This window comes from Lithobates pipiens, unplaced genomic scaffold, assembly GCF_037356315.1.
Source record: "Lithobates pipiens isolate NorthernLeopardFrog02 unplaced genomic scaffold, aLitPip1_a1.2 Scaffold_30, whole genome shotgun sequence".
Taxonomy (NCBI): Eukaryota; Metazoa; Chordata; class Amphibia; order Anura; family Ranidae; genus Lithobates; species Lithobates pipiens.
Window position 1 is genome coordinate 80,709,894 of NW_027507791.1, and position 27,665 is coordinate 80,737,558.

At 42.2% G+C, this 27,665-nt stretch overlaps 1 protein-coding gene across 4 annotated transcripts in view; it reads right to left on the reverse strand.

The window, feature by feature from the left end:
* The window catches only part of CEP170B (centrosomal protein 170B), a 160,564-nt gene that overhangs the window by 109,705 nt on the left and 23,194 nt on the right, over positions 1 to 27,665 (reverse strand). For all 4 annotated transcript variants that reach the window (XM_077464499.1, XM_077464498.1, XM_077464497.1 and 1 more), the window contains exon 2: positions 1,781 to 1,921. In XM_077464499.1, coding sequence (XP_077320625.1) covers positions 1,781 to 1,912 — 132 coding nt within the window. In that variant the 5' untranslated portion in view covers positions 1,913 to 1,921. The remainder of the gene's footprint in view (positions 1 to 1,780; positions 1,922 to 27,665) is intronic.

Here is a 27,665-nt window from a genome sequence, read left to right on the forward strand (position 1 = left end):
GAAGGTGCAGGTTACATGCTGATAAATAATATTAATTATTGGTCATTTTTCATTTTTTTTTTACCAGAGTTTAGTGTCCTTTAGGCCCCTTTCGCACATGCGGACCGTTCATTTCATCAGTTCAGTCACGTCAAAAACGGATGAAGTATTCGTCAGTTTTTCATCAGTGCTCATACGTTTTTCATCTGCTTTTTTTTTTACATACACGACCAAGGCAAAAACGGATGAAAAGATCATTTGTCAGTTTACATCCGTTTTTCTTAAAAACTGAAGAAAAATAGAGCTTTGATCAGTTTAAAAAAAACGGATGATGATGGATGTAAACTCATGTAAACTGATAATCATCTATTTACATCAATTTTTCCATAGAGATGTCCATTTCCGCTCACCGTATAGGGACAGATCTGTCAGAGCCCCGCTGTCCTCTATGGGACATCGGACAAAAACGGATCTGCCTGTCCCTTAACATCCGATCCCATCCACTGGACGGATGGCGGAAACAGTGCCATACGTCTGTTTTGAGCGGATCTTATCAGAGCGGATGGCAAGCGGGTGTCAGCGGATACATCTCCGCTGACCTAATCCTGCCCATAAATGTCAATTGGTTTGCCTGCTCGGATCCCCCTGAAAAACAGTCGGATGAAAGGGGCCTTAAGGCTAAAGGATAGGCTACAGATCGAGGACAATCTGGGACGTTTTATCTTTCACTTGTTTGTATCAACAAAAACTGAAGTACAGTCAACAGTAAGTGGACTGAGCATTTATAGATAATTTTAGGCCAAGGACTTATCCAACATCTAGGAAACCTGAACATGGAAAGCATCTGAATTCAGGGATCCCCCTGAAAAACAGCCTATCGTGTGAAAGGGGCCTTAAGGGTAAAGAATAGGCTACAGATCGAGGACAATCTGGGACGTTTTATCTTTCACTTGTTTGTATCAACAAAAACTGAAGTACAGTCAACAGTAAGTGGACTGAGCATTTATAGATAATTTTAGGCCAAGGACTTATCCAACATCTAGGAAACCTGAACATGGAAAGCATCTGAATTCAGGGATCCCCCTGAAAAACAGCCTATCGTGTGAAAGGGGCCTTAAGGGTAAAGAATAGGCTACAGATCGAGGACAATCTGGGACGTTTTATCTTTCACTTGTTTGCAACAACAAAAACTGAAGTACAGTCAACAGTAAGGCCGCGTACACACGGGTGGATTGTCTGTCCAACTTAGTCCGCTGAACCGTGTTTCAGCGGACAATCCGCTCGTGTGTGGGCTTCAGCGGACTTTTTCAGCGGACAATCTGACAAACAAAGTCTTACGGAATTTCCGTAAGACAGTCCGTTCAAACTTGGTTTTGTCCATCCAAACTTGGTTTCAGCGGACAGTCCGCTCGTGTGTAGGCAAGTTGGACGGACTAAGTATGGCGCATGCTCAGAAAGGGTTTACACGGCCGAAGGTTGCATTGCAGTGTATAGGACGTCGTTTTTCTAGTCCCGTTGTACGTGCTGTACACGTCATCACGCACACTTTCAGCGGACTGTCTGCTCATCGTGTGTGGTCAAGTCCGTTCATTCAAATTTTGAACGGACTGTCTGTCGGATTGTCTGACGAACTTAGTTGGGCAGACAATCCGCCCGTGTGTACGCGGCCTAAGTGGACTGAGCATTCAGATATTTTTAGGCCAAGGACTTATCCAACATCTCGGAAACCTGAACATGAAAACATGAACAACATCTGAATTGGAATTTCTAACAAACAGCACCAAGCCACAGTTGAGTTTACCTGAAGCATAAGCTCACAGTCCTCGCGGCCAACGAAGATCATCTCCCGAGGCAGTCGATGGCGAGTGCCTGAGCTGCTCACCAGGAACCACGAGGTGACGCTCATCTTGTTGCTTAGTTCAGTTACTAGCATTCAAACATCCTGCAAAGAGAAGAAGAAGCACAGTCAAGACAGAGTGCACATGAAGAAACATCAGTCGCATGCTTAGCGACACTAAAGTATCAGCATACACATTGTCATTCTCCCTGTATAGGTAAGAGCGAGCACTCAACCACAGCCACACGTCAGAGAAATTCTTGGATAGATGATAGCAAAAAAATTAGAACCCAACAGAAGACAAATCATTCTATTTGTTAGGACCAAACATGGACTTGATGGCATTTAAAGAGGTTTTAAACCCAAAAACAAAAATTTAATAGATTGCAGATTACCAATCATCAGATGTAATGGCTGCATTAGTCTGTTTTCATCTGGTGATCTGGCCAGTAACACACCCCCTGTATTATATTGCCTCCACTCTGGATGAAGGCACACAGGGGGCACCTTTGGACAGCAGAATTGTTAATCTGTGGGGGGGGGGGGTTAATAAATACTCCAATGAATTGAAGAAACTCTAGCTCACACTTTATAATCAGTTACAGAAAACAGTTCTTGGTTCCTTTTAGGATAAAGGTTTATATATATATATATATATATATATATATATATATATATATATATATATATACAAATAAATAAAATGATTGTGAGCACCCCTGGCATTGTTAAATGATTTGTCTCATCCCTGAAAACTGATACTTGTGGAAGAGAGCTTTTTCTTTTGAAAAACAGACTTACTGGCTGGATCACCAGATTAAAATAAAGGAACGAAAGTCAAAAAAAAAAAAAAAGAAGAAGAAAACCAATGCAGCCATCACATCTAAGCCCCTGTACACACGGTCGGAGATTTCCACAACCAAATCCGTCGGATTTTGCCCGTCGGATCTTGTCCGAAACTGTTGCATACACACGGTCGGACAAAGTTGGCGAAAAAAATCAAATTTTTCAGAACGTGATGACGCAATTTCGTTACGATGGGACTACATTCAGGCTAGTAGCCAATAGCTTTGATGTAGGAATTTGATCTGAGCATGCGTGGCACTTGGTCCGATCAAAATTCTCTACACATGATCGGAGTATGTCCGATCAAACCAGTTGGTCGGGAAATATTTCCAACATGTTGGAAAATTGGGTCCGACGGAGATTCGGACGGAATCAGTCCGATGCATACCACACACAGTCGGATTATCTGAAGACACGGTCCGATAAGACGCATTCCGACGGATTCACCGACCGTGTGTACGCGGCATAAGAATTGTGATATAATACTTGTTTGCTTTTGGGTTTAATACTGCTTTAAAGAACAAAAAGGTTCTGTTAAATGTTACTGATAATGAACCCAAAAATAATGTACGGGTACGAACAAACTTTAAATTCCCTTGCATGTGCTGATTAGTTAATGTGATCACAGGTTCAAATTATTTAGCAACATTCACTTTAAAAAATAAAGCATGCACCTTTCAAAATGTACATTCGCTTTTCTAGGCAAACAGCCATGATTTCTTTAGGCCCTTCTCACACTTGTACGACTTATCCTTGCGACTTGGGTATGCAAAGGTGCATGACAAGTCGTTCCCCATGATTTTCACTGACAACCATTTATATCAGTAGGACTTCAATCCGTGACGACTTTAAAGTAATCCATGCACTACTTTGGTCCGACTTCAAAGCGAGTTACACAGAAATTCCCTGAAAGCGAGGCAAAAATCACGGTAAAAATAAAGTCCGCAAAAGTGCGCAGCTTTGAAGTCGCGGTAGTGTGAAAGGGGCCTTAGTAAACCATTCCCACTAGAAGAATAATTCAAATTGAATAGAAATTGATTGAAAACAAGAACCCCCTAAAGCACTTTTTTGAAAAGTGATCCGATTTTCTGCTGCTTTTCATCAAAATATATTCAACTTGATTTCCCAGTTGTGGATAGGAAATAACGGCAATTCATTTTTTTTCTTTTAACTCAAAATAGAGATTTGACGATCATATTGCTGTACGGCGTGTAGCCATTGCCTTCAATGATGAGCTATCTGGCCATTATACCGACAATGACATATGTGTCATACCGCTCATCCTTCACTCAACACCCACTTGGAAATATTCCATCATGTTGAAAGATGGAAAGCCTGAGCAAAAAAGGAGTGCCTCCCCTTGCCTGGGGTGCTTATGATTTAATTTCATAATTCTTCCGAGCAGATTACCAATTAAAAATATGTGTACAAGTTTAAAGTTCAACTCCAGACAGATATAAGAAAATATTATATTCTATAATTCAGTTATGTTTTTATTTAAAGTCAGAGCAAGGAATAGTTTAAAAAAACCCCATCAGGTTTCTTCGCCATCTGTGCCTTACTGGGAGATTTCTCTTTACTTCCTTTCCTAAAGACACAACAGGAAGTAAGAAAAATTGCTCCAAAGTTTTAAAAAAATCCCCCCCCCCAGTTGTCAATGGAACTGTTCTAGGAAGGGACAATTCATTTAGATTTCTCCCCACTTTCGGTCCTGGTGACATGCAGGACTAAGTGGGAAGAGCTAACAAGTAGAAACTTCCAGGATAAAAAAGACCTACACAAAAAACTGAAAGGAGGACTCTATACACGGAGACAACATTAAAGCTTTACTACACAAGAGAAAAAAGACTGCCAAGATCAAGAACATATTTTCCTATGATCACTCAATCCTTCCCTACACCCTTTCCAAGAATACCATGGACCAGCTATAATGGAAACAAAGTGACTTTTAGTGTACCCCTATTACATTAAATTTATTACCAATGTTCAGTTTCTAGGAAAGGATAGATAGACTGCTCACGTGTGTATGTATGCATATTTGTAGCACTCTGTATGTCTTGTAATGTTTTAGCCCTTGTACACACGGTCGGAGATTCCGTCTGAATGTTTCCCATCGGACCGTTTTGTCAGATATTTTCCGACTGTGTGTGGTCTGCATCGGACTGTTTCCGTCGGATACTCCGACGGACCAATTTTTCCAACTTGCCGGTAAAATTTTCCTGTCAAAATGCTCCTATCGGACATACTCCGATCATGTGTAGCCTACTCCGACGGACAAAGTGCCACGCATGCTCAGATCAAATTCCTAGACCAAAGCTATTGGCTACTAGCCTGAACGTAGTCCCGTGGTAACAAAATAACGTCATCACGTTATGTACAGTCAGATTTTCCGACAACTTAGTCCGACCGTGTGTATGCAACATCACTTCCGGACCTCTTCTGGAATTAATCCGTCCGAATTACTCCGATGGATTTGGTTGTCGGAATCTCCGACCGTGTGTACAAGGGCTTACTGCAAGTACTTCATAATTGCATGATTCTTGTTAAATTAGAACCTTAGTCCCCACTTGGGTGCCACCATTATCATGCTTGTGCAGATGTGCCGTAGCTCTGCTAGACCTTTGAGGTCCTAGGAGATCCCATCGACACATCTGCACATGTGCAGGTCACTTCCCATACAGGCATAAAGACATGGAGGGCTTCGGACTTCCCTGGTGGCAGTTTTTGTGCATGCGTGAGAAACGCCACGTGTGGACAGATGGCTGAGCAACCCAGCACATGCGCAGATGTGCTTCAGGAGTCTCTCAGGACCCAAGCCATGCAGGAGATCTACACAGAGGCCGGGGAGAAATTTTCTAGGCAAGAAACGTGGAGGTACAGCACAAATAAAACTACTGTGTAAAAAAGAAAAAAAGTTAATTTGTAAGAGAAGGAGGGGGAGGTGGCAGGGCAGCACATGACCTTTAGGGTGAAAGTTTGCTTACTTTCACATAAAAGCACATTAATCTACTACCGAGTTTGTTCCTTGGGCTTATTGCTAGAATTAAGATCGTTACTCCAGCCATATATGGATCGAAATCTGTCCGGTTTTGGTAGAGACGGGACAAATTTCGATCCATGTATGGCCAGGCTGGTTGGTTCAATCCATGTATGTCCTGTCTATAGGAAAATTTTCTCTCGATCTCCCTGCTGTCAAAATACAATGGCTCAGCGAGAGGGACTCCCCCATTCACGGCAAGTGTGTGGATGGGGTAAATGAGCCATTTTTCTTTCATTTAACCAATGGGTTGAACAAAAGAAAATGACTCCTGTATGGCTAGCCTTAGCCTGAAACAAAATACAAAATAGTCATCACGACATGTAGAGAAGCCAAAATTTCCCTAACTGGGACAAAGACAGCAATAAAAACCGAGCTGCAAGCAAACCGAGGAGCTAGATCTTCTATTATTGGAATCCAGTGTTGTCAAAGACAATCTAGCTGATCGAGTAGACTTGCTTTGGATAGGCTGCTCAAATACTAGGAAACACACCCAAATTAGGTCTTTAAACACATCCGGCTATACAGGAAACAGAAAGAGCACCACACCAAAGCTATGAGAGGCCAAAGTGAAATTTTTAGTAAATGAACAGTGGAAAGGAAGCCAATGAACCTTGGGGGCTTGGGCATTGCCCCTTCTTTAGTTTTATTGTACAATCTCTAAAATGTGGATGGATGCAACTAAAAATTCATAATAGATAAACATTATTCAGGCAGTCCCTGGGTATTTAACGCTCGAGTTACAAATGACTCGTTCTTATGAACGGAGCCAGCGCAACATCAGTCGATTGTGCTCCACGCTGGTGCTAGAAACCGCCGGGCGGCCATCTTGACGCCTACACTGCATGGCCAGAAGCACCCAATACTTGTGGAGCTGATGAGATTAATTATAACATAAAATATAACTTCTGCCACTAACAGCCTGTAGAGCGTAGAGCAGAGTAGAGTGTCGGAACCCATAGGGTGCACTGGCATTCCTTCTACTGATCATTTAATAAAACATTGCTTTAGACTCTCAGACATTTGGTGTGGTGATCCTTATGGATCCTGCAATAAAAGGAGTTTTAAATACAATAACATTATCCAAAATTAAACGAAAAAAGGAAAAAATAAATAAATAAAGGTTCTGTCAAAACGTTTTATACTTTAAAGCAGACATAAAGGCAGAAAAGGTCCCGTCAGTTCCTTCGCCTCACACAAAACCAAGGTGAAAACAGGAATGTTGAAACCCAAAGCACCTTGCTCCAGGTTAGTGTTAACAAGGACTAACAGCATTATTTCAAATTTCAGTATTATAGGGATGGTGCAGACCTGAGCATCTCTATTCTCTGAGATGACACCATGGAAGACTTTTTGGACTTTTACTGCATGGACGTGGCCTTCAAGAAGATTTCGGCCGTGGTCAGTACACCTCATTGAAGGCAGCAACCCTCCAATTCAGGTTAATAAGCTTTGGACATGGGGAAAATACCTTCTCATACAGAAGGGCTAGGCATGAAGGATAACTGTACTTTTCATAAAAAATACTTTTAATATAGAACTGGAAAAAATATGAGAGTTTTGCTTGAATAATGTAAAAATACGTAACAAAAAGGAACGCAGTCATGAAAACTTTGTAGCCCACAAAAAATTTAAAAAAAAGATAGATATCTAATAGAGTTTGATGATTCAGGGATAAAGAGAATACATAATAATCCATTACTCAAAATAGACCTGCAGCTGGCATGTACATGCAGTAGAGCTGCACAATTCTGGCTAAAATGAGAATCACGATTTTTTTGCTTAGAAGATAGATCACGATTCTCTCACGATTCTCGCTTTGTAACATCATATTTCACATTAAAACCAAAAAAAATTAGCTAACTTTACAGTTTTTTTTTTTTCAATTATTGAAGTGTATTTTTATTTCCTAGGGTCTCTGATAAAATTATTATTATATATATATATATATATATATATATATATATATATATATATATATATATATATATATATATATATATATATATATATATATATATATATATATATATATATATATATATATATAATAATTTTTTTATTTATTAATGTTTGGGTGTTCCAGGTAATTTTCTAGCAAAAAATATTGATTTTAACTTAAAAAAGAAGTGTCAGAAAAAGATTTAGACTTTAAGTGGTTAAACTTCCTGCATTTACAAGTGGTTGAAAGCTTGGCAGACTGCCCAGATTATTTGTTTACACAAGAAGTTCTATGCCTTTGATCTAAGAAGTTAGTTACAATGTTTCATGCAAGTTCTAAACTTGGCAGATTGCCCAGGATGCTTTATTTTGACAGCTGAGTGAGCAGATAATCTCTCCACTTGTTTATATGAAACAATCACCTATTCTCCTTAGAGAAGAGAATCGAGATCGCGATTTTATAACGATTAATCGCACAGCTCTAACATGCAGTACAGAGGAATATAAAATAATTGATCCTTGGGAGCAGATGTCGCTAAAAGCAGAACTCTAACCAAAACTTGACTTTAATTCAACATTAAAGTGGTTGTAAACCCTTACAAACCACTTTGACCTACAGGTAAGCCTAGATTAAGGCTTACCTGTAGGTCCAAGCAATATCTCCTAAACCTATATGGTTTAGGAGATATTTGCCCGAAAACGGGCACCGCTGTCTATGGCGCATGCACCGTAGACAGCGGCGCGCAGGCGCACTGAGCGTGGCAGTTCCAAGAATGCAGCTGCCGCATTTGTCGACTCCCGTGCACATGCGCGGGAGTGACTTCATCGCGGCTTCGCCGAATGACAGCGGCGGAGCTGCGAGACACCACCAGCAAGATGGATGCGGCGGACTACAGGGGACAGCGGCGACTTCGCTGGCTCCTGTGTCAGGTAAGTGACACATAATGGGCTACTATGCGATGCATAGTAGTCCTCTATGCTTTACCTTTGCAGGGAAAAAAAGAGGAAGTAAACTCATCAGGGCTTACTTCCTCTTTAAAAAACCTTACCTCAAAGAACCCTTAAAATAATCTTCAGTCTCAGGGAACCACTGCTAATAATTTAGCAAGAACAGTCATTTGCAGATATAATAATTAACAACAAAGATGGTGTACCTAGAATTGACACTAAGGCAGGTCATTTTTAATACCCCAGTGCTCTTTAAAGTGAAATACAATTTCAGTAGAAACCATAAAATTAATATGGAGGAAACTAATAGCCAGAAAATAAAAATTAGTTGTGTTCTCTCACAATGGAGGTCAGTGGAAAATGTCCTCCACTTACACCAGTTGCCATTGGGAGATAGTAATGCTCCCTTACATTGGTAGTCAGTAGGAGACGGGCCCCCTTACATTGAGGGTCAGTGGAAGAATGCCCCTTACCATGGTGGCTTTTATAAAGAATTTCACCCTGGGAGACACTGGTTCCAAAACTTTACAGGTACAATATGGCAGGAGGTATATTTGCCACTGATTACTATTCAAGGAACACCTAGCAACCTCTGAAGAAACCCTACGGGTCCACAGAACCCTGAATGAAAACAGCCGCACTAAACTAACAGGAGGAATATGGATAGCTATGCATGAGAATGTGACGTGACTAAGGTAATTTGTCTAAGGCAAAAATAAAACATCCAGTGCAGTTATTTTCAGTGGGTGATAGAAAGATTTGTTACCAGCACACAGTCTGGCAGGAAAGTATTTCCGAACAATGTTGCAGCATAGAGGAAGTCTTCAAGATGGCATTAGCAAGGCAGGAACACAGCGGCTGATCAAGTGCTGATCTGAAAGCTTAGTTGATCACACTAGATCATGGGTCTTCAAACTACGGCCCTCCAGTTGTTCAGGAACTACAATTCCCATCATGCCTAGTCATGTCTGTGAATGTCAGAGCTGCACAATGCCTTATGGGATGTGTAGTTTTGCAACAGCTGGAGGGCCATAGTTTGAGGATCCCTGCACTAGATGAGAGAAAACATCGCTTTCCAAAATCCATACATCGCCCGGGCCTCTCTTTAGTCTATTCTTTAGGTGATTTCAAGTTCCCCTACGGACTGCACCAACAAGTAGAAACTAGAAAACTAGGGCAGTGCACCTGGCAGCAGACAAATATTAAACAGTTTTATAATTGCTTCCTGATTCATTCAAAGTGCACTTTGGGGATTAGTTATGCTATCAAACTCATCATCCATTTGCACTGCTCAGTTTCTGTAGCTCACTGAATAAAAGGAGATCCCAAATCTCCATACACAAGGCAGTCCAACATTCAGAAAATATAAATCAATACCTGCAAGCTGTTTGAACCAGTAATAAGGTGACGCAAGGCAGTGACTCACTGCTGATCAGAGAAATCAGTTGGGCGTTTCAGTCAGCCAAAAAAAGCCTCAAAGCAAGCAGCAACTGCTTTGCTGTCTCTTTAGCTAACCCACAGTGCTTTGGGAATCATTTGCCATGTATTCAATGTTTAACCACTTCAGCCCCGGAAGTTTTTACCCCCTTCCTGACTAGAGCACTTTTTACAATTTGTCACTGCATCACTTTAACGGATATTTGCACAGTCATTTGAACGCTGTACCCAAACTAAATTTGTGTCCTTTTTTTTTTTCAACAAATAGAGCTTTCTTTTGGTGGTATTTGATCACCTCTGCTTTATTTTATTTTTTGTGCTATAAACAAAAAAAAAATAAAAACAAAAAAAGGCGCCAATTTTGAAAAAAAATATAAATTTTTTACTTTTTGCTATAATAAATATCCCCCAAATATTTTTTTTTTTTCAAAAAATTTCTTCATCAGTATAGGCCAATATATATTCTTCTACATGTTTTTGGTAAAAGAAAAATTGCAATAAGCGTATATTGATTGGTTTGTGCAAAAGTTATAGTGTCTACAATCTACGGAAAAGATTTATGGCATTTTTTTTTTTTTTTTTTTTTTTTTTTTTTACTAGTAATGGCAGTGATCTGCAATTTTTAGCAGTACTGCGACATTGTGACAGACAGATTGGAGACTTTTGACACTTTTTTGGGGACCAATGGCATATATATCAGTGCTGTAATTCCCAGAGGAAGTCACTAGAGTGACGAAGCCGGCAGGAAAAGCTTGAATGGCTGACGAGAGAGGTACCAGGAAGTGCACGAGAGCTGACATAGGACATGGGAACGCCGTGAAAACCGGGGGGTGCAGAGCCAGACCACAGGTGACCATCACCCCTCAGCACTATAGCACTTTAAAAGGCATTTTTATTTATTTGAAATGCGAGTTGTATATATGTGGAGTTTTATGTGCAATTAAAACGCTTTTTAAACGGTATCACGCTATTGCATGCCTCTATCATTTTCCGCATTCGATGTATGAGGAGATTTTCTGAACAGACCAGAAGAAAATAGAGACCTCTGAGCTGGGTAATTATCGGAAGGAGAAGGTGTCCCGTGTTCCATATTGGTGTTCCATAAACCAGCATAGGATAAAGGAAGCAAGGGAGGATCTCTGCAGGCTACTGCTATCTATTACAGGCTTATTATTTAAGCCCCTAAGGTGAGGGGTTGTGTGTGCACCATGAATGAAGACACCAATATCACACGATTGAGGTTTTATTATGGACTTTTGCAGTTTGGTTTAAATATTTCATCAAGAATTAATTGATATTCACAGAGCGTGAGCATTTTAATTTTTTATATGGACTATTGTTGTTTAGTTTTATATTACGGTATCCTCATTGAGGAGTGCAATATCATGGAGCATGAGCACTTTTTATATATATATTTTATTTATATATTCCTTTTAATGCATGGTGTTATGTTATAGATATCTTTGCTATATATAGTTTATTAGATTTATATCTACGTTATTAGCACTGCACAGCGTGTTATATTATAATATATATATATATATATATATATATATATATGCATTATCAGTTTGGGAAAGTGTGGGTAGTGCAGGCAGCTGATTATATTATTTTTTGTGTTTATTCAGGATATTTAGGTTTAGGGTGGCAGCTCACAAGGTTTTACCTATTGGTTACCTTAAGACATAGAAATGAAGTGCACAGTCTCAGCAAGCATAAAAAGGGACAAATACCTTGAGGATTTCTCACATTGTAAAATTAAGGTGGGGCCACAAAATTGTGATTATCATATGTAAATACAGCCAGGGTTCTGGGGAAAACCAGAAAGGTGAGCTAAGCATAAAAAGTTCTATAATGGGAAGTTCACACGTATAATGAGCTCATGGTCACCTCTGAGTTATGTTAATAGGCATTGTCCTTTTACTAGATATGCTAAGCAGTGTAATGTAGTATAAAGCAGTATAATGTAAAGCATCAGAGCTTTTGTTCTTCTACGTGTGCAGTTAGTACCGCCATAACTTTGGCAAAAAAAAAACACGAATGTAACCTGGTCCTTACCAGATTATGCCTTTAGCTTTGACATTGAGCTAGGGTGCACCTCCAAGTCAAGGTGTCCCTTACCTGGGAAGATGTTGTTGTTGAAGATGGAAGCACCCAACAGTGTTAAAGTGACTTTTTTTTTACCTCTATCTACTCCACCTCCTTTGTTGGAAAAAAAAATCCAACTTTTACCTACCCTCCCAAGCTTTAGCATTGTCCCCGACTTCAATTATTTCACATCCTGCTCCAGGCATGATCGGGCTCCACACTACACAATCACATCTCAGGTGCTGGCTCAGTTTGTCTTCATAGAAGCAATCAATTGTACCTGCAACAGGACCACCACACAATGGGATGTAAAATATCGGGAATAAATGATACTCTAGTTGCCGTTGGCTATTTTAATAAAGGAGGAATCGTATTTTGCATCTATAGGAGGTATTCCTGTTGCTTGTACAACTGGTTGCTCCAGGGGTCAAGTCCTGGGAAAAAAAGTGTGGGAACTCCCACCCAAGATCCATTCCCCCACCAAAAAAAAAAAAAAAAAAAAAGGTACGCTCATATGCATATATACTTCACAGAAAATACAGTACAACATTTATTGTAAAGTGCCAGTTTACAAAAACAAAATAACGTGTCAAACAAAACAATCAACACAATGGGTGATGATCTTTCCCTCGCAGGGAATTTCTACCACAAATACACCCTGTTCCAAATTCTGTTACACAGCCCATTAGAAAATATCCCACAAACAGGAATAAGTATTGGCAGAGTATTGAAGAGTATTGGCAGGGTATGTATTGAAGAGTATTGGCAGGGTATTGCAGAGTATTGGCAGGGTATGTATTGAAGAGTATTGGCAGAGTATTGCAGAGTATTGGCAGGGTATGTATTGAAGAGTATTGGCAGAGTATTGCAGAGCATCGGCAGGGTATGTATTGAAGAGTATTGGCAGAGTATTGCAGAGCATCGGCAGGGTATGTATTGGCAAGGTATTGCAGAGTATTGATAGGGTATTGCAGAGTATTGGCAGGGTATGTATTGCAGAGTATTGGCAGGGTATGTATTGTAGAGTATTGATAGGGTATTGCAGAGTATTGGCAGGGTATTGCAGACTATTGGCAGGGTATTGCAGAGTATTGGCAGGGTATTGCAGAGTATTGGCAGGGTATGTATTGGCAGGGTATTGCAGAGTATTGATAGGGTATTGCAGAGTATTGGCAGGGTATTGCAGAGTATTGGCACAGTATTTCAGAGTATTGATAGGTTATTGCAGAGTATTGGCAGGTTATTGCAAGTATTGGCAGGGTATGTATTGAAGAGTATTGGCAGAGTATTGCAGAGCATCGGCAGGGTATGTATTGGCAAGGTATTGCAGAGTATTGATAGGGTATTGCAGAGTATTGGCAGGGTATGTATTGCAGAGTATTGGCAGGGTATTGCAGAGTATTGGCAGGGTATTGCAGAGTATTGGCAGGGTATGTATTGGCAGGGTATTGCAGAGTATTGATAGGGTATTGCAGAGTATTGGCAGGGTATTGCAGAGTATTGGCACAGTATTTCAGAGTATTGATAGGTTATTGCAGAGTATTGGCAGGTTATTGCAAGTATTGGCAGGGTATGTATTGTAGAGTATTGGCAAGGTATTGCAGAGTATTGATAGGGTACTGCAGAGTATTGCAGAGTATTGATAGGGTATTGCAGAGTATTGATAGGGTATTGCAGAGTATTGGCAGGGTATTGCAGAGTATTGATACTGATAGGGTATTGCAGAGTATTGGCAGGGTATCGCAGAGTATTGGCAGGGTATCGCAGAGTATTGATAGGGTATCACAGAGTATTGATAGGGTATTGCAGAGTATTGGCAGGGTATTGCAGAGTATTGATACTGATAGGGTATTACAGAGTATTGGCAGGGTATCGCAGAGTATTGATAGGGTATCACAGAGTATTGATAGGGTATCGCAGAGTATTGGCAGGGTATTGCAGAGTATTGATAGGGTATTGATAGGGTATTGCAGAGTATTCGCAGAGTATTGCAGAGTATTGATACTGATAGGGTATTGCAGAGTATTGATGAGTATTGGCAGGGTATTGCAGAGTATTGATAGGGTATTGCAGAGTATTGGCAGGGTATTGCAGAGTATTGGCACAGTATTTCAGAGTATTGATAGGTTATTGCAGAGTATTGGCAGGTTATTGCAAGTATTGGCAGGGTATGTATTGTAGAGTATTGGCAGAGTATTGCAGAGTATTGGCAGGGTATTGCAGAGTATTGGCAGGGTATTGCAGAGTATTGGCAGGGTATGTATTGAAGAGTATTGGCAGAGTATTGCAGAGCATCGGCAGGGTATGTATTGGCAAGGTATTGCAGAGTATTGATAGGGTATTGCAGAGTATTGGCAGGGTATGTATTGCAGAGTATTGGCAGGGTATTGCAGAGTATTGATAGGGTATGTATTGCAGAGTATTGGCAGGGTATTGCAGAGTATTGGCAGGGTATTGCAGAGTATTGGCAGGGTATGTATTGGCAGGGTATTGCAGAGTATTGATAGGGTATTGCAGAGTATTGGCAGGGTATTGCAGAGTATTGGCACAGTATTTCAGAGTATTGATAGGTTATTGCAGAGTATTGGCAGGTTATTGCAAGTATTGGCAGGGTATGTATTGTAGAGTATTGGCAAGGTATTGCAGAGTATTGATAGGGTATTGCAGAGTATTGATAGGGTATTGCAGAGTATTGGCAGGGTATTGCAGAGTATTGGCAGGGTATCGCAGAGTATTGGCAGGGTATCGCAGAGTATTGGCAGGGTATCGCAGAGTATTGATAGGGTATCACAGAGTATTGATAGGGTATTGCAGAGTATTGGCAGGGTATTGCAGAGTATTGATACTGATAGGGTATTACAGAGTATTGGCAGGGTATCGCAGAGTATTGATAGGGTATCACAGAGTATTGATAGGGTATCGCAGAGTATTGATAGGGTATCGCAGAGTATTGGCAGGGTATTGCAGAGTATTGATAGGGTATTGATAGGGTATTGCAGAGTATTCGCAGAGTATTGCAGAGTATTGATACTGATAGGGTATTGCAGAGTATTGATGAGTATTGGCAGGGTATTGCAGAGTATTGATAGGGTATTGCAGAGTATTGGCAGGGTATTGCAGAGTATTGATAGGGTATTGATAGGGTATTGCAGAGTATTCGCAGAGTATTGCAGAGTATTGATACTGATAGGGTATTGCAGAGTATTGATGAGTATTGGCAGGGTATTGCAGAGTATTGATAGGGTATTGCAGAGTATTGGCAGGGTATTGCAGAGTATTGATAGGGTATTGCAGAGTATTGATAGGGTATCGCAGAGTATTGATAGGGTATTGCAGAGTATTGGCAGGGTATTGCAGAGTATTGGCAGGGTATTGCAGAGTATTGGCAAGGTATTGCAGAGTATTGATACTGATAGGGTATTGCAGAGTATTGGCAGGGTATTGCAGAGTATTGGCAGGGTATTGCAGAGTATTCGCAGAGTATTGCAGAGTATTGATACTGATAGGGTATTGCAGAGTATTGATAGGGTATTGCAGAGTATTCGCAGAGTATTGCAGAGTATTGATACTGATAGGGTATTGCAGGGTATTGCAGAGTATTGATAGGGTATTGCAGAGTATTCGCAGAGTATTGCAGAGTATTGATACTGATAGGGTATTGCAGAGTATTGATGATTATTGGCAGGGTATTGCAGAGTATTGATGAGTATTGGCAGGGTATTGCAGAGTATTGATGAGTATTGGCAGGGTATTGCAGAGTGCAACTTACACACTAGTGACTAACCTGGTAGAGAAGGAGAAGTAAACTGGAAAAGTGCAGCGTGTGGCCCCAGGAGGCCAGGACTGACTGGCACTGGGTAGAGGGGAGGAGGGGGGGGGACAGTCCGGAACTCCGGATCCAAGCAGGCGCGCAGCGTGTGTCAGCCTGCCCACTGACTCGCGCCAGTGCGTGCCCACGTGCACGGCCGAAGTCATGTGACCGGTTGCTAGATGCGGAGCGGCCCCTGCCTAGCAACCAGTCACTCGGCGGCTGAGGAGCGGCGGCGAACTACGCGCAGCCCCTCAGCCCTCAGGCAGCTAATGGGAACGGCGTTCCCGCTGTGGGAATAGTACGGGAACGCCGTTCCCATGCGTTCCCGCAGGACTCGAGCCCTGATTGATGAGTATTGGCAGGGTATTGCAGAGTATTGATGAGTATTGGCAGGGTATTGCAGAGTGCAACTTACACACTAGTGACTAACCTGGTAGAGAAGGAGAAGTAAACTGGAAAAGTGCAGCGTGTGGCCCCAGGAGGCCAGGACTGACTGGCACTGGGTAGAGGGGAGGAGGGGGGGGGACAGTCCGGAACTCCGGATCCAAGCAGGCGCGCAGCGTGTGTCAGCCTGCCCACTGACTCGCGCCAGTGCGTGCCCACGTGCACGGCCGAAGTCATGTGACCGGTTGCTAGATGCGGAGCGGCCCCTGCCTAGCAACCAGTCACTCGGCGGCTGAGGAGCGGCGGCGAACTACGCGCAGCCCCTCAGCCCTCAGGCAGCTAATGGGAACGGCGTTCCCGCTGTGGGAATAGTACGGGAACGCCGTTCCCATGCGTTCCCGCAGGACTCGAGCCCTGGGTTGCTCCCAACATGCTAGTCAGTCCAGTGCCGGCAGTTGTCTTCAGGGAAGAACACCACCATCTTTCTTCAAGCCTGTTGATTACATGCCCCCCTGGTGGGGCATGTAGTCAAGACCGGCAAGCAGGCTTCTAGAAATAAGTATAGTGATAAAAAAATGCCTAGGGCTTCAATTCCTGTAGTTCTGCTCTAAATATGAGGAAATTAATAGATATGTATACTTGGAAGAACACTCAAGCATTGCTTATGTGCCAGCGTAATGAGCCAGCATCAGCGTAAGAAGGGCTTAGCTATATGGGTGATTTTAAATCGCTTGCTACTGAATTTCCCACCTCATTAGCAGAAATTGATTCCAATGTGCTGGAAATTAGGTGAATGCCAATAAATGGATAAGCTTCAAGTATAACTGCTCAAGTAGCATAGCCCTAAAGCTGGCCATACATGTAGCAATTGTCAGTCGATGTCCTTTCCTTGGGTACTTAGTCTTCCCATACAAGGTTCGAATCTGCTGAACCGGCCAAGAACCGTCTATGGCCAGCTTAATGGTTATTCTTTTTTGTCACTTGTGTCTTTAACCTGCATAGGTAAGGGTTAACCACTTTTACAATGTTTTCATATGCTATTGTTTGAATTAATTGTCTACCATCTCTTTTTGTGCCTACAGAAACTTCAAAACGCTCAAGTATCCCACCAAAACCTTACCAAGTACCTCTAACTGAATACCACAAATCTTGCTTTTTATTAGAATGTTTTTCAATGTCTATTTTGACACTTTTGGATCTCATGTCATTGCATAAGTAATGTTGATAATTGTATTGTTTCTTTATCTTTTATTTTATGTTCTACTTTATGTAAAAATGTTATAAAAATATAATTTAAATAAACTTCTGTCAAAACTGAGCAATATTTTGACAGCTTCAATATAGTTTACTAAAAGATCAAGTCAAAAATGGAAAAAAATAACAGCATCTTTGTAAGAAGCATGACATTCTTCTTATGCCCAGCCTAAAGGAGTTAAAACAGTGGCTGCAATGCATGCGGAACAAGCTAATAAAAATTTGTTCTGCAAACAGTCCCAGTGCGTATTGTTGAATGTTCAAGCTTTTGCCAATGGCAGAGGAAGTGCTGGAAGCAATGGTTGTCCTGAGGCTAACAATAATTATTGACAAAGTCCCTCTAAGCAAACTCAGCCAGGTCTGTAGGCACCATAAAGCAGACCTTCACTTAAATACAAGACTTGGTATCATTCTAATCCTTGCCCCTCCCAGTTACATACTTACAGGCATTGGGGAGGCCTTCTTTTTGGCCTGGTGCTCTTGTTCACTTACTTATTCCTCATCCAGCTGGCCCAGCTAACTGCTTGCAGCCTTCTGGGATACAAGTCACACATTCTAGGAGAATTCATAACACTCTCCTTGCAGTCCATCAGCACGTGCATAAGCAGTAACACTTCAGCAGCCATCTTTGATTTGGGAGTCTACCATAACATCTGATCATTCAGCCAGCTACCATATCCAAGATGGCATTCCGCAGGCCCGCTCGTTTGCAGTGGTGCTTAATCAGCCATGTGGAATTTGGGATCCAGTTGTCACTTTCTGATCATTCAGCTGGTTCCGAGTAGAAGAAGACCAAGTTATAGGAAGACAGCGATGGACTCCATGGGGTATAAGTATTTGTTTGTTAAAAGTCAGCAGCTACAGTACTTGAAGCTTTTGACTTTTAGTTTTCCCAGATCTGGGTGAAGTTCATCTTTGAAGGCACTATAGACCATCCTACATGCACCTTGTGTTTTTCACCTGCATAAGATGAGCATTGATCATGTAATTTCATAGTGGCATTTGTTGCCCTGTACACACAGCTTATAGTAGAGTACGGCCTTACATTCCTGCGTCAGCAGTTTCTGTTCAAATACGAAGCATGTGGCATAGCACAGGTCAATGCATGACCCCTGTCTGTAGTCAAAGAACTGACACTTCCTGTGAATAAACTATATACCCCCACAATCCGTGGGCCTCTCACTCTAAAGTTCTGCAGGTGAGAGCTAAATGGTAATTAGACCTGAAACAGAGACAAGCAGGCAAATGAATGAAGGGAAGAGATGTTATTTCATCACATTAGCACTCTCACATTTGTGAAGCAACACAGAAATGCCAAGACGTGAAATGGAAGCTGTGCAAACCAGAACAAGACGTTGCCTATCCTTTTACCGAATAGGGACAAGCTAGGTGAATGAATACATGGATGTAAGGGAATCAATCAGCCAAACAAGCAGCCATAACACATAAGGCCATCATTACAAGGAAAACAAACGACATGGGAAATAACACTATACTAACACCTAGTTAAAAAAAAAAAAACGAAAGACATTTAAAAGCGTACAATGTCTTAGGATATCGAATGCAACTTTACAAGCCTGCATTAATATTTTCTTTCCACGTCACAATATACAACAGCATCGTGCCATCATAAAAAGCAGTCCTTGTGCTCCAGTTCAGAGTCTCTTCCTAGGCTGAGATGATGTCATCATCTGCTACAACACAGAAGGAAGCATTTGCCCAATCTCCTCTAATACCACGTACACACGATCGGAAATTCCGCCAGCAAAACTCAGATGAGAGCTTTTTGTCGGAAAATGCAACCGTTTGTATGCTTCATCGGTCTTTTGCTGGCGGAATTCCAGCCAGTGAAAGACAGAGCATGTTCTCTCAAGATCGGAAATTCCGATCGTCTGTACAAATTCCGATGCGCAAAATTCCTACGCATGCTCGGAAACAATTTGGCGCATGCTTGGAAGCATTGAACTTCATTTTCTCGGAATGTCGTAGTGTTGTACTTCACCGCGTTCTTGACGGTTGAAAGTTCAGAGAACTTTTGTGTGACTGTGTGTCTGCAAGCCAAGCTTAAGCGGAATTCTGTCGGAAAAACCACCCAAGTTTTTTCTGATGAAAAATCCGCTCCTGTGTACGGGGCATTATCCAGTGATCAGACAGAACATTGTAATTTTGCAGCAAGCCACGAAGTGAGAGGTGTAAAACATTTATGAATACAGCCAACAACTGCACAGGAACCAACATTTACAGGATTGTGTCATCGCTGAGCCAACAGCTCAGTTCAAATAGTACATGCTGACCTTAGATGATACCTGAACAAAGATGGTTCCGTTCTTCTGGAGGAAAAGAAGATGGGAGGGATAGTCAGGGGTAGTACTAATAAGAGGTACTAAATATCTGCAAGGGTTACTCTTATACAGTACACAGTGAACATGCATGCACTTGCCATGAAAAAAATATAGATAATGTTAGGTCCACTCCATGTCTGTAGTTCTTATCCTGGGATCCCAGTGCAGCCTCTATGATGATTGCCAGGTATGCTCTGACATATTTTGCAGCAGTAGATGGAAAGTCTGCTTGCCCATTGCCAGCATTATACGGCTTCCATGGTCGCTGGAAGAGTAGGATTACAAAGTACCGTCTGCTGACAAGTCACCTGTATTAGGTCACACAGCAGGGGAGCTAACCTGCTCTTCCCTTGATAGGATTTACTATGCTCGAGGTTTCATGTTAAATACCCGGAAATAATAGGAATTAAAAATGGCCAATTGGTTCAATCAACGTTTGGGTGATACTATTGTTTTGCGTCTTCCTGTCCATGCGTGGTTAGATTTCTACACAACTAAATCAATTAAATTAATTATAGATAATATATAGTGATCAGTTCCCAAAGTTAATTAGTCAGCACCAACGTCCTTTTATAACGAAGAGAAAAAGAGAGCCCCTAACGGGGAGTGTGTGGGACTTTCTGGGTGCTATTCATATACTTAACAGCAGTTATGGTTAAAAAAGATATTCTATTTTGACACATATACATGAAAGAAAGTATATAAAAATACATTACTTCCATACAAAAAAATACCACACTTTTAGTTCTACATGTTTTGTTTTTTACTTTTTGCTATAAATACATATCCCAAAAAATATCTAAAAAATAAAAATAAAAAATTGTTTTCCTCAGTTTAGGCCGATATGTATTCTTCTAAGTGTTTATTGACTGGTTTGCGCAAAAGTTATATCGTCTACAAAATAAGAGATAGTTTTATGGCATTTTACAGATTTTTTTTTTTTTTACTAGTAATGTCGGCGATCAGCGATTTTTATCGTGACTGCAGCATTATGGTGGACGCATCAGACAATTTTGACACATTTTTGGGACCATTGGCATTAATAGAGCGATCAATGCTAAAAAATTGCATTGATTACTGTAAAAATGTCACTGGCATTGAAGGGGTTAACCACTAAGCGGCGCTGTATGTATTAAGTGTGTCCTAGGGAGAGCTTCTAACTGTGGGGGGGAGGGGCTGTGTGTGACACATCACTGATCTCTGCTCCCGATCACAAGGAGCCGTGATCAGTGACACTGTCACTAGGCAGAACGGGGAGGTGCTTGTTTACATTAGCATCTCCCCATTCTTCCTCACCATGAAACGATAGTGGGCATCCACGCAGATATCGTGTCCACGGAGCTCCCGGTGGGCACACGCGCCAGCGAGCCGCCTCTTAAAAGGACAACGTACAGGTACGTTAATCTGCCTGTACGTGCCCTTCTGCCACAGTATATCTGCGTGAGGCGGTCAGGAAGCGGTTAACCATAACTGCTGTTGATGAGTATATGAATAGCACCCAGAAAGTCGCACACACACCCTGTTAGGGGTTCTCAATTAAGTTAATGAATTCAATTAAATCATATGTTCAGGAATTTGTGCATGGGGACCCTAATCCAGGAAAGCAGCGCAAAGCTTGACGATGAAATGCAAAGTCCAATAACCCATAGCAGATTTCGGTTTACAGAGGCCAGTTAAAGGAAAAAAATAAAATAAATCAATTTCCTTTGACTGCTAGAGGTTACTGCACTTTGCTCTTCACTGTAACATGTACTTTGTCACTGTATTAAGGAAAAGAAAACAAAAAAAAAAAACGGTGTCCTACATGTAGTTAAATCGGCCCTGGCAGCGCAGGCCGCACATAAACTGTGCTGGCATTTCTATATGGATTCAGCATTTTAGAGGACTTCATGTCCATTCTGTATAATGTTTCTGTATGTACCCTCGCTACGGCTTTTAAAGGTCAGTGTAAGATGGGAGTTTCTGATTCGCTGCAGCCTAGGCTTTTCTAATGAGTCAGGATGAGCAATTTTCACCTCAGCTTATCGCACACAGGTTTTTCAGCTACTGAAAATGTGTGCAAGGATCCAAACCGTTCTTTTTATGTTGAAGAAAGGTGTTAGGTCAGGATGGCATTTTTTGCGTTGGTGTAACATTCGATACCACACTATGCATGAATTTGTGTATTGCGGTACCATTCACTTTAAAGCTTTCGTTTTCTTTTACCAACACCATCCCCCAGTCCCCATTGTACTTTCTGTACTTACCTCCAGTGTTGCTGAGCTCTCAGTATCCCAGCAGCCACTCCAGTGGTCCAGGGATTTGAATTCCCCGCTCTTCTTTCTCTTCACTGTCAGCACTTCCAGGACAGACCACATGGATTCTGATTGGTCAGTGCCATCACATTGACTTTTACTTATCCTTGCCTTCGCTCCCCCAGTAGAAGGCACTATGCACTTTACTCCAATGTTTTGGGTCTTGGGCAGGTCCTCAGCGTCCTTGTTAAGCCTAGGTTAACACTGTAAACTGCATGTGAATCGCACTTCATTCCTATGCAAATCACAATTTTCAGCACACGATTCTATGCTGTGCTCATTTGAACACATTCATTTTTTGATTGCTCAAATCGCAACGCATCCACATCAAAAAGGTGCAGGTGCCTTTTTTTTTTTTTTTTTTTGCCGCACTAGAACCGGAACGCGTGGTTGTTTATACACAAGTTCAGGCAAATGTACGGCTTTTGTGACCAGATTTTGGAGCGTTTTCATTCTGAATTGACACCCGCAGCAGATCGCAAAACGCAGTGCGGAAATGAATAGGGTTTGCAGTGTTAACTGCATGGCAATATAGTGTGAACCAGGGCTGAGGACCCATTCACTTTGGCAGGGAAAAGGGAATAGTTGAGTCCCAGATTTATTCCCGCTGGCCACCCACACAGAGAAGACCATCCAGCAGCCACTTTGCTTCATAGCCACGACAAAAATCCCGTCATGTTTAGTGGGCAGTACAGCTGTGTGTGTATAATGTGTGTATAATATATATATATATATATATATATATATATATATATATATATATATATATATATATATATATTTTTTTTTTTTTTTTTTTCTGGTAGCCTAGACAAAAACAAGCATTTAACCCTTGCAGTGCGGGAGTGGGGACACATCAAGTATTTCTCTAAGGGCCAGTTAAGACCATAGAAACGCAGTCCGGATGTGTGCCAGGTGCTTTTTTGCATGCATGTTTTTGACACACTTTTAATGCGTTCTAGTGCATTTTTGATGCAGTCCAGCGCGTTCCCCCACCTAATTTTTTTCTCATTTTAAATAAGGACATGTATGCTCCAGTGCGTTTAGGTGCATTCCAGTACAGTCCAGTGCAGGAAAACTGCAGCATGTTCTACTTTTTTTCTGGAACTACAAGCACTGGTGTGAACTATGCTATTGCTATGAGTTATTCTGTCAGTTGATTGGTGTTACATGGCACCCCGACTCACTAAACCAGGGGTAAGCAATCTGGAGCCCTCCAGCTTTTGTGGAACTACATTTCCCATGAGGCATTGCAAGGCTGCCCGTTACAATTACTCCTAGAGGTATGACTTGTAGTTCTGCAACTGCTGAAGGACCCCAGGTTGCCTGCCCCTGCACTAAGGCAAACCACCTGCACTGCAGCATGAAAAAACTCATGGTAGCGCAATACTGTGCATGGCTGGTGCATTACAATGGTCATGCTAGGGTACGTTGGCAGCCCATGCAAAATGGAATAGGCTGCCTTGATGCAACAAACAAGAAAAAACACACTGCTCAGCGGCCTTAACACACAAGCTGTGCCACATACAAACAATGCCAGATTAATACTTCCTGCCCCCCATGCCAACTATGCCATCAATTATCCCCATCATCACAGTCAGTCATGATGGGGGAATCCCTCCTGTGGAGACATTTTGTTCTCCTGGCAGGGGAAGCCATCCCCGCCAAGAGAACACAGTGATTACCGCTAACGGCTAAAAGCCACTAGCAACAATAACCAGTAAAATCCGACAGGCTGGTTGTACCCAAATTAAATCGAACAATTTGGGTTCATTCAGTCTGTCCATACATGGTTCAAATCTCAGGCAGTTCTTTCTGAACCAGCCGAGATTTAAACCATCTATGGAGGGCTTTAGGAAGCATTCACACCTGTAAAAGCACGTTGTAGATCCGTCACACATCTGCACTTTGATTAGATAAGAGAATCCCAACATGGGGCTCCCACAATTAGCTGTGGGAAGCAGCCCCATTGAATGCAATGTTAGGCTGCCGGCTCCTGCAGCTAACCATGGGCACTTGCATGTGATCGTTGCATGAGAAATTATATACAAGTGGCCACGATTAGCTGCAGGAGCTAACAATGGGGCTGGGAGAAGGAATCCCCGTTGGGGTTCTCACGTCTTTCTACTCAGAGTGTGGGTGCACTCATAAGTGTGAATGCACCCCTAAAGCAGACCTTTCAGTAAGTTTACAAGCCTACATGGAAAAAATCCCAACATTTACAGCAGCAATTTTCAGCAAAGCTCTACATTTTATCATTCAAAATCTGTCCTTGAGCGCCAGAAAAGTGACTTTGTCTAAACTGAAAAGATGCCATCACTTCACTGCAAGCAGGAGAAAGCATTTCCTCAGTCTCTTGCCCCCCACCAATGATTAGACTGTAACACTGTAACCACAAGGTGAGATGATACAGCGGGATACATCTCAGCCAAGAAGTAAATGGCGACCTGAATGACAACTGGACAATAAAAGTGCCGCCCTTCCGGAGACAGAAGTGGAACATGTCAGGGGGAGTGCCCTGATCTCTGGCAGGTACCGTATATACTCGAGTATAAGCCGAGATTTTCAGCCCCTTTTTTTAGGCTGAAAGTGCCCCCCTCGGCTTATACTCGAGTCACGGAGATCAGGTAGACAGACGGCGGCCATTCCACTATTCAAAAGCCGCGCCTCCCTGTCTGTGATAGGCGGAACACTCAATTTCCCAGCAGTCAGTGTTCCGCCTATCACGGACATCCGCTCATTCTCATACTACGGACGAGGATGAGAGGATGTCCGTGATAGGCAGAACACTGACTGCTGGGAAATTGAGTGTTCCGCCTATCACAGACAGAGAGGCGCGGCTTTTGAACAGTGGAATGGCCGCCATCTGTCAGACGAGAAGGAGAGGTGCGGCATGGCACACAGAGGCTGCAGATTGGCACAGGTAGGCAGGGATGGACACAGGGATGGACGGGACACAGCGATGGACGGGACACAGCGATGGACGGGACACAGGGATGGACGGGACACAGGGATGGACGGGACACAGGGATGGGTGGGACACAGGGATGGACGGGACACAGGGATGGGTGGGACACAGGGATGGACGGGACACAGGGATGGACGGGACACAGGGATGGACACAGGGATGTCTCACCCTCGGCTTATACACGAGTCAATACGTTTTCCCAGTTTTTTTGTGGTAAATTAGGGGCCTCGGCTTATATTCGGATCGACCTATACTCGAGTATATACGGTAATAAATATATGTAAATATATTCATATACTTCATGAATTCATTTCATGCACCGTGAAAAATTACATTGAATTCTAGGTCCACTTAAAACAGCCATTCATAACGCCCTTATATTGATATGCCATCATTTTATAAAAATGTAAAATTTGTGACTGAGAGCTGTCAATGGCTAACATCAGGCAAACCCCCCCCCCCCCCCCCCCCAAAAAAAAAAAAGACTATGTTTAGGGATCTGTTATATATAGGAGTGAAACAATGAATCGATTATGAAATTAATGGATTACTATTTTCATAATCGATTAAACAGCCAGTAACATAATGGGGTTAAAAATAAAAAATAAATAAAAAAAACAAGCCCTTTACAGTACAAAAAGAGCAAATCTCTACTGTAAATATTACTTTCACAGTTTTACAGTAGTGATTATCTGCTTTTTTTGTACTATAAAGGGCTCATTTTAGTTTTTTTTAACCCCCATTATGTTACTAAACGTCTTAGACCTGGTTCACAACTATGTGTCTTTTGGTGCTTTTTGCAGAAACGCACTATATATGGTTTCCTATGGGACACGTTCACATATATGCTTTTTTTCAGCCATTGTGTATGTCAATGGAAAAGCTGCAGAAAAGCATGCAATGCATTTTTTTGCAGCAATTTGTGTTTTTTCTGCCCAACAACAAATTGGCCCAAAAAAAAATAATGCAAAACCGCAAATCACGTGTGCAGAAATCAAAAACGCACAACAAAAAGCACTGCAGAAACAGATAAAAAGCAAACTGCATAGGTGTGTACCGAGCCTTATGGTGGCCACACCGATCAATTTTCAGACGAGAATATGCAAATATGAAATCTTCGTACATTCGCTGAAAGAATATTGTTTGAAATTTTCACTTTTTTTTAACATTTTGTTTTTAAAATGAATGTAATTTCTGAACGAAAACCACATACACTGTCTGAAAATTCCTTTGGCCAAGAAGTCTTCTATTATTTCCAAATTTTCCCGTCACTGTGGTTGAAAATGAATGTTGATTTGACCCCACTAACAATTAGAAAATCGAACAAACATTTTTAAAACTACATTTCTTTTGAAGGAAGACATTGTTTGTTTTTTTAACCACTTGCTTACTGGGCACTTAAACCCCCCTCAGTCCCAGACCAATTTTCAGCTTTCAGCGCTGATGCACTTTGAGTGACAATTGCGCGGGCATACAACACTGTACCCAAATGAAATTTTTATCATTTTTTTCCCACAAATAGAGCTTTCTTTTGGTGGTATTTAGTTACAGCTCGGAGTTTTATTTTTTGCTAAACAAACAAAAAAAGATGCAAAAAAAATAAAAAAATAAATCATGTTTTAATAGTTTGTTATAAAATTTTGCAAACGGGTCATTTTTCTCCTTCATTGAAGTGCGCTGATTAGGCGGCACTGATAGGCTGCATTGGTGGGCACTGATGGGCTGCATTGGTGGGCACTGATGGGCTGCATTGGTGGGCACTGATGGGCTGCACTGGTGGGCACTGATAGGCATAGTTAAGGCGGCACTAATAGGCACAGATAAGGCGGCACCGATGGGCACAGATAAGGCGGCACTGATGGGCAAAGATGGGCACAGATAAGATGGCACGGATGGGTGGCACGGATAAGTGGCACGGATGGGTGGCACGGATGGGCACTGATAGGTACCACAGATAGATGGGACTGATGGGCACTGATAGGTGGCACTGATAGGTGGCTCTGATAGGTGGCACTGCTGGGCACTGATGGGCGGCACTGCTGGGCACTGATGGGCGGCACTGCTGGGCACTGATGGGCGGCACTGGGGTGCAGCACCTTTGAGGCAGATTGGGTGGCACTGTGGGTGGCACTGTGGGGTGGCACTGTGGGTGGCACTGTGGGTGGCACTGTGGTTGGCACTGTGGGCACTATGGGCACTGACAGGGGGCACTGACGGGGGGCACTTACTTTTTCTTTTATTTTACTTCAGGATGGCACTGCGGGAGGCAGGTGGGCACATGTATTGATGGCCGTGATCGGGACTGATGTCCCGATCACGGCCGCCGGTGATCGGCTTTTTTTTTCTCTCCTCGCGCTGTCAGCGCGAGGAGGAATAATAGCCGATTACCGGCTCCGTTCTATCACATGATCAGCTGTCATTGGCTGACAGCTGATCACGTGATAAGGGGTCGGGATCGACCCCTTACACGGATCGGTGATCAGGCGAGTCTCACGGGGG